The 15,001-nt window shown below is 42.7% G+C and overlaps 1 protein-coding gene across 1 annotated transcript in view; it reads right to left on the bottom strand.

Annotated features, from left to right (window-relative positions):
* nbeal1 (neurobeachin-like 1) overlaps positions 1–11,232 on the bottom strand; it is a gene marked incomplete in the record, with an annotated part of 75,179 nt that extends 63,947 nt beyond the window's left edge. The window contains 2 exon segments of the mRNA XM_037696456.1: positions 10,559–10,723; positions 11,162–11,232. Coding sequence (XP_037552384.1) covers positions 10,559–10,609 — 51 coding nt within the window.
* Between the last annotated feature and the right edge of the window lie 3,769 nt (positions 11,233–15,001).

Here is a 15,001-nt window from a genome sequence, read left to right as displayed (position 1 = left end):
CTCGGAAAGAGAAAGGAGGGGGCGGGATGAGGTCTGTTTTTCCCCATCGTTTCTGCTGCGACAGCCTCAGAAAGAGAAAGGAGGGGGTGGGTCTGTCTTTCCCCTTCGCTAATCATGTGCCGTGTACAATCTTATATAGAAAACCCGCAAAAGATTGAGTCCGCGGAAGTCGAACCACGAAGTATCAAAGGATTACTGTACCCGAGAGAAAAAAAACATGCATGCACGGAGAGAACATGCAAACTCCACCCATAAAGGCCCCCGGCCGGGATTTGATCCGGCGACCTTCTCACCGAGAGGCAACAGCTCTACCAGTTCGGAGTCACACTTTTCTATTGAATTATGAATATTCTGTGACATTTGCAGATGTGGAGGACATTTTTTTTAGATTTTGCTTCCACATGTCTGCAGAAATTGTTGAACTGTGCTTATTTGCCAATGAATTATTTGTCGAGTTATTCAAGAGGAGGCTTTAAGTTCAACGGCCATGGTAATTCCTCTGATTTGACTCACGCAGAACAAATACCTGAAGACAGTAAATACTGTAAACTGTAAACTTGGTCTTCTAAAACAGCGGCGTCTAAACTATTTGTCGCGCAAACAAGAACCAACAAGTTGAAAGAACTGGTGGACGACAAATGAGAATTTTTACAAAAGTATATTAACAAGAATGTAAATACTTGATCTAAATGGGTGTAAAATATGCCCACTTTATATTCCCTTAAAGTCCAGTTTAATTTCTATTGATGACGAAATTAGTGGGACTGTTCAATATTTGCTATATTTAGCAGAGTTTTGTTAATGGTTACCTAAATGTTCTTTTTGGTAAAATCGGTAAAGGTTTGTTGTATTTTATAACTGGAATTGGAATAAAAGTAACAAGCACGGGTATTTGAACAAACAAAAAAACTTTACAGCAGTGTTTCCCCTACATTAGTTGCCTTGGCAGGGCGCTCATGTCCTCCGTGATTTGTGACGCCGGGGGAAGAAAAGAGGAGGCGCGAGACACGCAGGCCTGTCGCGATAAACAAATCACTTAATGGCAGGATAAATGAAAATTATCGACCTCATTTTCATTTATCGACTTTATCGGTCCTTTGTGTCTCTCTCTTTCTACTGAAGACACTGGATGACGAAAGGCTCAACTCCGGTGCTCTTCACTGACCCCGCCCTTTCTCTTTAAAATCTGTTTTAACCGTCCAAAATGATCGTTAAAAGTAGCTCAGCTGAGAAGCTAAGCTACGAGCTAAGCTAACGGCCGACCTCGAGGGGGAAAAAACCTCCGTCTTGTCGAAGCTCCAAAATTCACGGTTGAAACTCGTGCCTTCGTGTAAAAAGTTGTTTTTCTCTGCAAAAAGAAGCGGAGAACTTGTTTACTGATTTTTTTAAATTAAAAGCTTTGTGTGAAAAAATGCTAAAGAGCTCAAACCACAACGAGCGTTCGTCCGCCATTTTGAGAAACAAAAACGGGGACAAGAGCCAGCCCATGTCACGTCAAGGGAACTCCCTCCCATTTTTCTTTAAAAGAGACACGCTGCTCGCTCCCTCACTATCCATCCTTCAGTTCAAACAGTCTTACACTGCCATCTGGTGGTCAAAAATGGTACTACACTCAAAAAAATGGTACTACACTCAAAAAATGTAAACATTTCTTCTTAAATTTGTCAAGAATTACTAATTATTGTCAAATTTCAAACATTATTGTAATAATTTCTGAGACAATTACTCGCTCAGCAACATTTGTTATCGTGACAGGCCTAGAGACACGTCTATGTTGCACGTTGCTTGTACCAAAAGCTTTTGAGCGGGGGGCTGACGGCTCCGCATGAGGGAATCGGAGCGCTACCTCTAGCTTTGTAGCTAGCGTGCCTGGATTGCTTGCTGCTAGCTTAGCACTACAACAGTGCCTGCAGTTGTCGACACGGGGTGGGGTGGGGGGGTCGGTAGGCAACGCGCTCGGTTCTGTTGACAGGGCGGGGTGCACTGTTTGTAGAACGGTAGGGGAAACACTGGTGTTTCAAATGGGGCAATTTAAAAAGTTTATTTTCTTCCAATTTCCCGTTAAACCTGAAAATAATAAAAGTTTATGCCTAAAATGAGAAAAATCCTCATCCGAAACGACTATTTTTAAGTTGTATTTATAGGCCGCACATAAATCCCTCCAGGGGCCACAAACGGGTCATGAGCCGCTCTTTGGACACTCCTGCTCAAATCTAAACTACAACTACGGGTGCCAGCCGGGTAATATTTTAGCTGGAGCTGTTCGTTAAAAAACAAGAAATTTACCGGCTAACGTGTCGGCTGGTGATTTAAGCTAGTCAGTCGGTGAAGGACCGATTCGAGTCTCAACAATATGAATACATTGCGACCATAGCATAGCTAGGGGGCGATCAATAATCCAATTTTCCTGCCCGGTCCTAAAACTCGAACGAAGACTTGGTGATTTGATTTTCCGCCGGACGCCATTCCTGACGCAACCACAGACCACCGAGCTACCGTCTGCTCTGTGTGGAGCAGAGCGCTTCCATCTATCACCCGGGGGGGCTGATGGTGGGGGTTAAAGGCTTTGCTCAAGGGTCCAAAGTGGGGAAAATGAGGGTGGAGGCAGTGCTTCACCTTTCAAACCTACATTTCGATGTCAGTGTGGGGAGTTGAACCGGCGACCTTCCGATTTCAGGCTTGCCATCTCCATCATCGTTGCTACCACTCCCCTATAAAGAGCTGAGCGACAAAGACTAAACTACAGGCCTGAGACAGTTTCTAGAGGATCTGCATGTCTGATTCAACCCCCACCCCCCCCCCCCCAAAAAAAAAAAAAAAGAGTGGTTTCTCAGAGCAGAGATGCCGTCCAGCAAAACGGAGGGGAAGAGTCTGGTTCTGTCTGCGTGTCAGAGAGGAAATCAGCCAAAACGAAGCAGGAAGGCCGCGTGGCTCCGCAGCCCAGACGAGTGAAGTCATCGGGACAACCCTGCACCTTCGGCTGATGTGTGCAGAAGAAAAAAAAAAAAACGGTGCTCCCGGACATCTGAACGGGAGAGAGCAGAAGCTAAACGAGGACAAAAAGATTCCTCTGGGAGAACGTACAGCAACGCCGACTGCGCTGAAGCCGGCTTCTACTTTAAGAAGCTTCTTTTGTCTTAACGTGACCGACGCAGACCGTTTAAAGACGATGCTTCGGGCCGGCGGCTTTACACGAGTCGGAGACTGGACGGTGTGGAAGAAAGTCCGGTTTTAGGAGCGCAGATGCACATTTAGGGTTTGGACTGTGGCCGGCGGGGGCACGCCCTGCTCCGAGCGGCTCCGTTTACCCTCGGCTGGGCAAACACGTCCACTCTCGTGTAACTCCGTCTGTACTTACAAGTGGCAATCCCAAACTCAACAACCTTGTTTCCCCTCCCACTCGTGTTGTTTCCGTGTTCTCCTGAGCCTCTGCAGCGTGTCGTTACCGGACCCGCTCGGAAAAAAAAAAAAAAGGACTTTTCCCTCCGTTTGTTTAACCTCGAATATATTAATACGAACTGGAGATTGTGAGGTTTACTTCCTGTAAGTTTCATTTGTTTTTAAGTTTGTTTTGCATTAGCAAAAACTTTAAGAACGAGAAAGTTTCCGAAAAGAGTACAGAAACTCGGAATAATAAATATAAACAGGATCACAATAGTGTGAATGTTTAATAAGCATGAATAAAAACAACTACTAATCTAATAAAAACGTTTTTTAACGGTGACGTTAAAGGAATCGCGGTGGCTCGTGTTCTAATTTATAGCAACTGATTTAAAACGTAATGTCTGAGTCCATGTTTGTGCACGGAGAAGCAGCGAACGGACTCGCTCGTTTAACCGTCGCCTCCTTTGTAGGTTTACAAAAAGGACGGCTGTGGTCTCCTCTGCCCAGCACCGCAGCTCCTCTGGCCATGATGTCACTCCTGAAGGTGTATTTATAGAAGCTGGTGGGCGGGGCTAAAACCATTCTGACATCAGGGTTATTCATAACTCGGAGGTAAACGGTGAGAAAGAAAGTTGGCCTGAGGGAACAAAATGTCAGACTGTGTCACTTCCACGACTGTTCCCCGCCACCCCAATCATCCTCCCATCCCCGCTCCTTTGATCCACCTCCGGCTCTCGTGAGTGAAAAACGCAAATCACTGCCGTTGTCCTCCGCTCATCAGGGGTGGCGTGACGTCATCGCGGATTTTTACCAGAAATTTGTAGAGTGAGCGACCGGCAGCTGGACTAAAGGGAGAAATGACACCCACTGGACACTGAGGGGGTGAAAGGTTCTGCAGCAGGCAAAGGCTCAGGTCTGCTGAGGTCTCTCTGCTGAGCTGGAGGATGAAAGGCAGAAGACACCGGCAGCAGCCGTCTGTCGGGGGGGTGGCAGGTTATGCAACAGTCGTAGCTGTCGTCTGTGACAGCTCGACTCCACGCAGCTCCAACAGATTTCCATCAAAACTACAATCAACACGACATCAAAGCCGCGATTGTTCGCACGCCCCAATAAAACGCCGAGCTTCTTCCTGAATGAGCCGGACGCACTCGTCACGTTCTTTTGATTTCATCCCCAAAACGCCGCCACAGGCGTAAAATTCAGCCAGAAACACGACGTCTTCCTCGTTCAGTACCAGGAACTGGGCGTTCAGACAGACGGCTGGCTGATGTTGGCCCGACTAAAACGGGACAAACCGGTTCTCCTGAAGGGGTTGATTGAGGCTTAAAAGATCAACTCACTCAAACGAGTCGTAAAAAGAAACAAACAAAAAGCGCATTATAGGTCAGCTTAAAAGTAAACGATGCCTGCCGTCAATCATCGACTCCACAGCGATGAAGAAGAACTGTAACGGGACAAGAATGAGAGTGAAACTAATTGAAGTTATTTACAGATTACCGTTACTCGTTCTGTCAGGAAATCTAACTGTTGGTTAGGCCTGTCGCGATAAACAATAAATCAATTAATCGCATGATCAATGAAAGTTATCAGCCTCATTTTCATTTATCGGCTTTATCGTTTCTTCGTGTCTCTCTCTTTCTACTGAAGACACTGGATGACAAAAGGCTCAACTCCAGTGCTCCTCCTTTTCTCTTTAAAATCTGTTTTAACGATCCAAAATCGTGTTTTTGGATCGTTAAAAGAAGCTAAGCTACGAGCTAAGCTAACAGGCCGACCTCGGGAAAACACCTCCGTCTTGTCGAAGCGTCAAAATTCACGGTTGAAACCCGTGCTTTCGTGTAAAAAGTTGTTTTTCCTCTGCAAAAAGGAGCAGAGAACTTGTTTACCTATTTTTTTAATTAAAAGTTTTGTGTGAAAAATGCTATGCTAAAGATCCTGACGCATGCTCAATGCTATGCTATAGCTAGCTATGCTAAAGAGCTCACACCACGACGAGCGTCCGCCATTTTGAGAACCGGAGAGACAGCCCATGTCACGTCAAGGGGCCTCCCTCCCATTTTTCTTAAAGAGACACGCTGCTTGCTCCCTCACTATCCATCCTTTGGTTCAAACAGTTATATACTGCCATCCAGTGGTAAAAAAGTTACTACAAAACACAAATTAACCAACATTTCTTCTTAAATTTGCCCTTTTTAAAATTGCCCTGCCTCTACACCATCTCGCTGGACATGCGCACCAGTGACCCCTGTGGCCCGAAAAGGAAGAAGCGGGTAAAAGATAATGGATGGACGGTATTCATCGTACCCCCCCCCCCCCCCCCCAATATCGGTATTGGCGATAGCTAAAATTTCCATATCGGCCGGTCCCTAGTCAAAATACGTCTAGCATCTATGGAAACTAAATTGAGGCACGTCTAAGATGCCTGAAACATCTTGAGACATTTTGGAAACTCCACCAGGAACGCCGTTTGACAACTAGTTTCCAATAGCTAGCTGAAGACGCACGAAAGGCTGACCGCTTGTGACCGTACTTGTCCAAAACGTCTGTGCCGAACCATGACAGTGTAGCTGCATGGATCTACAACGGGTTAGACATCACGGTTCATACCCTTCCACAGAACCACACTTCAACCTTTAAATACTCATCAGTTTGGACTGGTTTAAATCTAATGAAGAGGAAAACACTTCAGGTTAAGATCATAACTATCCAGTAGACTTTAATGCTTCCCAGAGAAGATGAAGAGGGTGACACCACGGTGGAATAGTTAACTCAATGGGTGGTGTCACAGGGGGTCTGGCTTCTCACACAAACATTCCTGGTCTGATTAAGCCCACGTGACTCCGGGGTTCTCCTTACACACAACATATCCTGGCAACTCTCGCATACGGGACGTGCCTTTACATTTCAGCGATGTAAATATCCTGTTTTACAAAAAGAGCCGCTTCACGAGTGACAGCGACCGCGTCCTGAAACCTCAGTCCAGAACCCCAGACGGCTGGCCTCAGAAGCACTTCCTGTGTCAGCGCTCCGTTGCTTTCCTTCTCGGGGTGAGGATTATTTGGCGCTCCAGTTCTGCTTTCATGTGCGTTCGCTCCAGCGAGGGATTAAAGCGACTGCAGCCGCGCTCACGTGACGAGAGGCTCAGGCGAACGGTTTTGGTTGGACGCCAAGACGGGCGCGTGCTTTAATGCAGAGTGAATTAAATCTGGCCGTCAGCTGACGGGCGGAGGAGCGCCGCATCAGTTGGAGCACCGCTGTAAAAAAAAAGACTGCACTCTGATTCTTTTATAACGCACAAGGACAGCCAAGCAACAACGAAACGATAAAACAAGATCTGTACGTCTGAGGTGCATTTATTAGAACGTCCATCCCAGAAGTTTGAAGAAAACCTTCAGGTCTCAGTCTGGATCATCCGAGACAAAGCGGCTGGTTGACCGTAGTTCAGGAGAGACGTTAAGTGCTCATTTCAGAATGTGCTGAAATCCGCTGAAAAGCTTTCAAGCAGGAAAATAAAAACAGAGAGCAGCAGAAAAACGGCAGAAATGAGAAGAATAAACTGAAAGTAGCCGAAACTGCATTTTCTGTGAAAATGCAATTTGAATGCTAACTGCAGAAGAACTTGCTGAAAAGCAGCTGAAATAAGCTAAAAAAAAGAACAGGACTAAGTTAGTAGAAGAAAGCATGAATTAGGTTTAAAGAAGCAGAAATTAGCACAATTGGAAAATCAGCTAAAAAAAAAAGCTAAAAATTAGCAACAACAAAAAAAATCTAAAAAGTAGCCGAAACGGCAGAATGAAGATAACCTACAAGAAGGAAGTGGAAAGAGCTGAAATTGGATAAAAAAAAAAAGTGGAATTACCTGAAAAAGCTCAAATTTGCACAAAAACAGCTAAATAGTAGATGAAATGGCAGAAAAAGCTGTAAGGAGCATAACAAGCTGGAAATTATCAGAAAGGAGTTAAGTTAGGCTGAAAGTAGCAGGAAATACCAAGAAAAACTTGAATTTACCAGAAAACAGCTGAAATTAGCTAAATAATTTCTAAAATAGTTGAAAAGGTAGAACAAGCTTAAATTAGCAGAAGAAAGCAGAAAGAAGAAGTTTGCCCAATTAGGCTGAAAGAAGCAGAAATTAACACAAAATGTAGAAATTACCTGAAAAAAAGCTGAAATTAGCAACAAAAAACTGCTTAAAAGTAGCTTAAAAATAAGAAAGAAGCTGAAATTATAAAAAGGAAGTGTGGAGCACATTTTTGCTGAATTAGGCTGAAAAAAGTTTAAACGTGTGGCATTAGCTTAAAAAGCTTCGATTAGCATAAAAACAGCTAAATAGCAGCTGAAATAGCAGAAAAAGCTGAAATTTGCATAAATAAGCTGAAAGGAGTATAACAAGCTGAAATTAGCAGAAAGAAGTTAGAAGAAGCACAAAAATGTTGTAGTTAACAAAGATCCTGACAGGAGCACAAAACAGCTGAAAAAATAGCTAAAACTGCCTGAAAAAGAAGGATTAAACTGAATTCAACAAAAAGAAGCTTAAAGGAGAATTAGAACGTTTTAAATAGAACAAAATGTTAGAAGTATGTGGAGAGAGCTGAAATTAGCTAAATAAAAAAAGTGGAATTAGCTGAAAAAGATCAAATTTGTATAAAAACAGCTAAATAGTAGCTGAAATAGCAGAAAAAGCTGTAGAGGCATAATAAGCTGAAATTAATTAGGCTGAAAGTAGAAGGAATAACCAAGAAAATTTTGAACTTATCTAAAAACAGCTGAAATTAGCTAAAAACAAATTTTTAAAAAGTAGCTGAAAACGTAGAAGAAGCTTAAATTAGCAGAAGAAAGCAGAAAGAACAAGTTTGCCCAATTAGGATGAAAGAAGCTGAAATTACCACAAAGAGTGGAAATCATCTAAATAAAAAAGAGGCTGAAATTAGCAATAGCAACACAAAAAAGACAGCTGAAAAGTAGCTTAAAAATTAGAAAGAAGCTTAAATTATAAGAAGGGACTGGGAGTTGAGAGAGCACATTTTAGCTGAATTAGGCTGAAAAGGTTTAAATGAGTGCAAAAATGTGGAATTAGCTGGAAAAGGCTTACATTAGCATTAAAAAAGCTAAATAGAAGCTGAAAGAGCAGAAAAAGTTGAAAAGAGGATAAACTGAAATTAGCAGAAAATGTAAATGCACATAAATGAAGTTAGCAGAAAGATCCTAGAAGACGCACAAAGCAGCTGAAAACAGCTGAAAAATAAAAATAAAGCTGAGTTTAACAAAAAGAAGCTGAAAGGAGCAGTAAAATGTTTTAAACAGCACAAAACGTTTGAAGGACGTACAGAATCATTTTCAAGGAGAAAAACATGGCCGAAAGCGCTAAATAATCCAAAACAGTCAAAATTACACAAAAACCAAACGTCGCAGCTGGAACGTCCCGAAGGAGCCGAACGTCCCGACACTCGAATCGCTGAAACAGAACAAAAACTGCGAAACGAGTTGCGTGCCGAAAAACGTACGGAGGAAAATCAGAGCTCAACGGTGAGAACGACCCAGAAACACTCGGACTGGAAGTGCGACGGTTCAACGTCGGCTCTTCTTCGGCCCCTCGCCGACAGAATCCAGGTCTGACGTGCGGTAGTCCCTCGCCACTTCGCCTCGTTTCACCTGCCGCGGTGGCGTGTGGAGCGAAACCCCCGCGATAATGGAAGGACTACTGTAGCACAACTCTGAATCAAACGTTTTCAATCCGTCCGTACGGGCCGGCAGCTAAAACGTGCCGTTTCCAGCGGGTTAACCTGTGAAGGGCCGACCTTCAAGACTTTAAACCAGCTGTTCTCCTGGACTTTCCAACAGTAACCATTCCCAGTTTTACCACCCTGACTACATCCACAACACAAACGGCTGCAACTACATCTCCATCGGATCCGTAGTGGGGTCACAGAGGCGGCAGGTCCAGGACAGAAACCTAGAGCTCCCCTCTCCAGCTCCTCCTGGGGGACCTCAAGGTGTTCCCGGGCCAGAGAAGATGCACAACCCCTCCAGCGAGTTCTGGCTCTGACTCGGGGCTTCTTCTTAATACCACCAAAGAGATCTAGGAGGCATCTGAACCACCTCATCCGACTCCTTTGGCTACAGAGCAGCTCTACTCCTCACCCCGTCTCCAAGGCTGAGCCCGGCCACTCTGTGAAGGAAGCTCATTTCGGCTGCTTGTCTCCAGGATTTTGTTCTTTTAGCCAAACGTGACCAAAAGGTGAGGGCTGAAACGTAAAAAGACCAGCAGACGTGAGTTCTCTGCAGCTGCGTCACCGTGTGGCACGGCAGCCGAGAGGACGGCGCTGCAGAGGCTGCACAGAAGACTGTGGGGACCTCTACACTTCACGATGCAGGGGAAGGGCACTCGGCATCAAGAAGGACTCCGCTCATCCTGCACGCGGTCTGTTCCAGCCCCCTCCCCTCAAGCCGACGGCTGAGGAGCATTCAGACAGCTGAACTCGAGCTGCACTTAATTCAGCTTCTTCTTACTTTTTTAACTTGAATATATATATATATTGTATTTATTTATGTATTTATTAATTGTTAGGCTTCTTGATCTGGGATCTGAGTCTGAATTTCGAACCATAAAAAAGCAAATGTGAGCTTTGCCGTTCGATTCAACTCCTTCTTCACCACAACCAGCCAAAACAACACCCTCAATACTGAGGAGGAGGCAGTGAACACGACACCCAGATACCCAAACGGTTCCACCTGAGTCAAAGACACCCCCGGAGCCGGAGGCCTCACTCGGCTGCAAACCGCCCTGGTGCACGCCGAACATCATGTCCTGAAGACGCCCAAAGAACCGTCCAGAACCTCCACGCTGTAACTTGGCGCGATCGTGCGCAACGTCACTCACAGCAGCTACAACTCTGTCTTCAGAAAATGATCCGTTCTGAAGCCCAGCGCTTCTTCACGTGTGCACGGTTTACACTTAGAACGGTTCCGCGACCTTCACTTTGGTTCCGTCGTGCTCTCGGCGTGACGGTCCATTCGAAACGAACGGTCGTAGCCGCTCAACCTTTCCTAGACTTCCTAAAACACACGTGTCAGGGAGAATACGGGGAGGGTCACGCCGTTACGGGTCAGGACTTCACCTGGAAAAACAGAGCGGGACCAGCAACGGTGAGTGTCTGTGGGCTGATGGAGACCTTACCTTGGTGCAGTAGAGCATCCACACTTCATACAGCCTCTCCTTGGACGCCATGGTGCCAGGAAGGAGGCACTTTGGGGGCCCACGGTCACTTCCCTGGCTGCTTCATGGCTTCCAGTCAGGAGCTGTGTTTGCTCAACACCATGGCTGTCCAACCACGTGACAAACCTGATAAAAACAGTCAAAATAAAAAAGTGGGTTTGGTTGTAAACCTTATAGCAGAGGCAGCTGTCGCTCTTCTTCTTCGTTGGTTTAATTCCAGCAGCGGCGGCGGCGCTAATCACAGATATGACGGTTCGGTCACAGGAACACCCACAGTCATGTTTACTCCCCGTGCACTTTGAGCTGCCCCGCAGGCTCCGGACTCAAAACGCACCAAACTAATAATAAAACCCAGTGAAGCAGCTCGCTGGCAGCTACCATCATAAGACTAGCCGAGCTAGCTTAGGAGCTAGCTGTCAAAAAAAAACAAAAAAAAAAACAAGCTTATTTTTTAATCCGCTTCCTCCTCGTGACAGAAACGCCTCGTCCGTTCAGCTACAAAAAACTCAAAACGTAAATAAAAATCAGATAATTAAAAAAAATAATAACTTAAAGACTTCTTACCCGTGTACGGAGCAGAGCAGCAACTGTCAGCGCCGTCCGCTCGCTGAGCCACGGTTGTTGTGGCTGCGCGCGACAGCGGCCACGCGCACCAAACACACACTTCCTGTCAAGGTTTAGGATGCATTTCAAAATAAAAGAAATAAAACGGCCTTTTGTTTTTTACACATTTCAAACAAGATAAATTACATTTCCTGCGAAAATGCTTATAGCTGAAGAATTTGCTGAAAAACAGGTATTTTTTTTGTAAATGAGTCCTCGTGGCTCAATGAGACGAACATATAAATAAAGGTTGAATGAAAAAAAAAAAAAACAGCTGAAATTAGCTAACTTGCTGAATTGTAGCTGAAATGGAAGAACAGGCCTAAATTAGCAGAATAAATCAGAGAACACATATTTGTTGAATAAGGTTTAAATAAGCAGAAATTAGCACAAAAATTAGGAAATTTGTTTAAAAAAAAAGCTGAAATTAGTAATTAATAAGCTTAAAAGTAGCTGAAAAGATGGGAAAAAAGCTTAAACTAGAAAGAGCTGAAATGACTGGAAAAAAAGTGAAATTAGCTGACAAAGCTCAAATCAGCATTAAAAACAGTTAAATGAAATGGTAGAAAATGATGAAAAAGAAGCTGAAATATAAGCTGAAATTAACAAGTTAGTCTGAAAGTAGCAGAAATTACCACAAAAAAATTGAATTTATCTAAAAACAGCTCAAATTAGCTAAAATGCTGAGAATGTAGAAGAAGCTTAAATTAGAAGAGAGCAGTTTGTCCAGTTAGGCTGAAAGAAGCAGAAATGAGCACAAGAGGATATTATCTGAAAAAAGCTGAAATTACAAAAACAGCTGAAAAGTAGCTAAAAAGCTTAATATACCAGAAGGAAGTGGAGAGAGCATATTTTTGCTGAATTAGTTAGAAAAATGTTGAAAAGTGTGTAAAAATGTGGAATTGCTGAAAAAGTTAAAATGAGCATAAAATAGCTAAATAGAAGCTGAAATAGCAGAAAAAGCTGAACCTTGCATAAATAAGCTGAAAGGCGCATAAGCTGAAATTGGCGGAAAGAAGTTAGAGGAAGCACAAAAATGTTAGTTAGCAGAAAGAATCTAAAATGAGCCCAAAACAGCTGAAATTTAGCTGAAAGTAGCTGAAAATATGTTTAAATTTGCACAAGGAAGCTGAAGCAGAACGAAATGTCAAAGGAGCAGTAAAAAGTTACAGATCTAAAGATTTGAAAATGGGCTCAGTTAATTCATTTTCTATTAAACAAAATGGCAGAAAAGGCTAAATATTTCAAAAAGCTAAAGTTGCACATCATAGCAGGACTGTCCTGACAGAGCTGGACGTTTTGATTTATGATTTGTTGAAATAGCACAAAAATTGAACGCACTAAGCGTGCTAAAACTGTAAAAGTAGCTTTGTGGCTAAAATGTGCATTTTATTTTAACTACATTTGTATTCTTATTTCCCTGTGGTGGTTTAAAATGCATTTTGTATAATTATATATGTTTTGTATCTTAAGCATAGCGGACGAACCTTTATTTTGGTGAACCGGATGCCAACTACGCTGCAGCGCTTGAGAAACGAACCGTCCAACGCACAGATATCATATATGACATATATGACATGTTTATATCTATGGTCCAACGCACAACGCATTGCTTCACCTGCAGCCACAGATTCAGACAGTTTTCACAGTGGACATTTGCTTTAAACTAATCGAAACTGTTTCTTTACGTTTCTGCGCATTTGCGACACTTGTTTCTGTTTTACGGTGCCGATGTGGACCCTCGTGGTTGCTATGGTTTCTAGGAGCCGGACGAGCTTGGCTGGGAGCTCACATCGCCACCTGGCGGACAAGAGTGGAAATGTCCGTTCTGGCGGTTTTCTCTACTGGTCGCGAGTTCGAACCCCAAAGCAAACGACCGAACTACATTTACTGTGACCCATTTTTTCTTCTGTACGTTTTCAGCAAATTCCTCGTTCCACTTTTTTTTTTTTTTTTGTGCCATTTCAACAAATCACAAATCAAAACGTTCAGATTTTGATCAACGTTCAGAAGGATTAGACTGGTGCAACGTTAGCTTTTTGAAATATTTTGCCTTTTCTGACACTTTTTTCCTCGTAGAAAATGAATCGAGCTCATTTTACATCTGTTTACAACCTTTTACTGCTCCTTTCACTTTGTGTTCTGCTTCAGCTTCTTTCAGCTTCGTTGTGCAAATGGAAACATTTTTCAGCTCCTTTCAGCTCTTGTGTGCTCCTTTCAGATCCTTTCTGCTAACCACAACATTTTTGTGCTTCTTCTGACCCCTTTCTGCTAATTTCAGCTTATGTTCCTTTCAGTGTTTTTCTGCAAGTTTCAGCTTTTCCTGAAATTTATGCAATTTAGCCTATTATGCTAATTTTAGCTTTTTCAGTTAATTCCACAATTTTTGCACTCATTTCAACTTTTTTCAGCCCAAATCAGCAAAAATGTGCACTCTACACTTCCTTCTGGTAATTTAAGCTTCTTTCTGCTTTTTTAGCTACTTTTCAGCCTTTTTTTTTTTTTTGCTAATTTCTGCTTTTTTTCAGCCTAGTTCTGCTTTCTTCTGCTAATTTAAACTCGTTCTACTTTTCATCTACCTTTTTAGCTAATTTCAACAGTTTTCAGATAAATTAAAGTTTTTTTGTGATAATTTCTGTTACTTCCAGCCTAATTAACATCTTTATGCTAATTTCAGCTTGTTTGCTCCTTTCAGCTTTTTTCTATTTCAGCTACCATTTAGCAAATGTATGCTTTTTCAGCCAATTCCACTTTTTTTTTTAGCTCATTTCAGCCCTTTCTGCTTCCGTCTGGTAGTTTAAGCTTCTTTCTGCCTCTTCAGCTACTTTTTGCTAATTTCAGCCTTTTTTTTTAGCTAATTTCCTCATTTTTGTGCTCACTTCTGCTTATTTCAGAGTCAGATTTACAGTTATTTTAACCTAATCTTGCAACTTTGTGTTTGTTCTTCTTCTGCTAATTTAGATATTTTCTTCCATTTCAACTAAATTTCATTCTGTTTTTAGGATGTAGTTAAATGAACAGAAATCTCATTTTAAGGAAACAAAAGACTAACAGGAGGCTTGGCGATAAAGAGGCATTTATATATACAGTAGATATATAGTATACATAATAATAAGGCTTACACAGCTACCATGTTTGATATGTACTATAAATCACAGTTCTTATACACTTCATCACAGTTACAAACAGATCTTCTAAATGCAAGTTTCAGTAAAAAAAACAAAGGCATTGTTGGAGAAGAGGTTAAAGGACACAGCAGGAATACTTCGTTTATGAACCACAGGTGACTGAGGCAAGAAAAACGAATGTTTTCAACTCTAAGGGAACGTTGGATACGGCACGTTTTATTGCTAGGGGACATTTCGCCCACTCAACTGCACAGTTGGCCATTTGTGCTCAAGGTTTTTAAAACTACGCAGGAACACCATGTGGAAATATGTTGAGTCCTAAGTGAAGAGGTTCACCCGGTTGATTTTGTTGGGGGAAACCAAAAACACAACAACAACGTACCTCCAACTCATACACATGTGTTGGATATCTTGTTTGTATGTACCTCGAATTGTATTGTTCACAGTCTGAATACATAAACACATATAAAATAACATATTTTCTTAAACTCCACCCTAAGATCAGTGTTTACCGTGAGGAGTTAGAGTTGTGATCACAGATTTACGTACGCTCATCATGGACGTGAATATCACTAATTAATGTTTCACCGTTCTTTTTCAAGAGTGGAATGAGCAGAGAAAATCCCATTTTAGTGATTTTTAGGAACAATAACTGTCCACAAGTTTGAATTTA

This window comes from Nematolebias whitei, chromosome 23, assembly GCF_014905685.2.
Source record: "Nematolebias whitei isolate Nwh7 chromosome 23, NemWhi1, whole genome shotgun sequence".
Lineage (NCBI taxonomy): Eukaryota > Metazoa > Chordata > Actinopteri > Cyprinodontiformes > Rivulidae > Nematolebias > Nematolebias whitei.
Note: the sequence above shows the minus strand (reverse complement) of the source record. Positions and strands in the feature narration are given on the sequence as shown.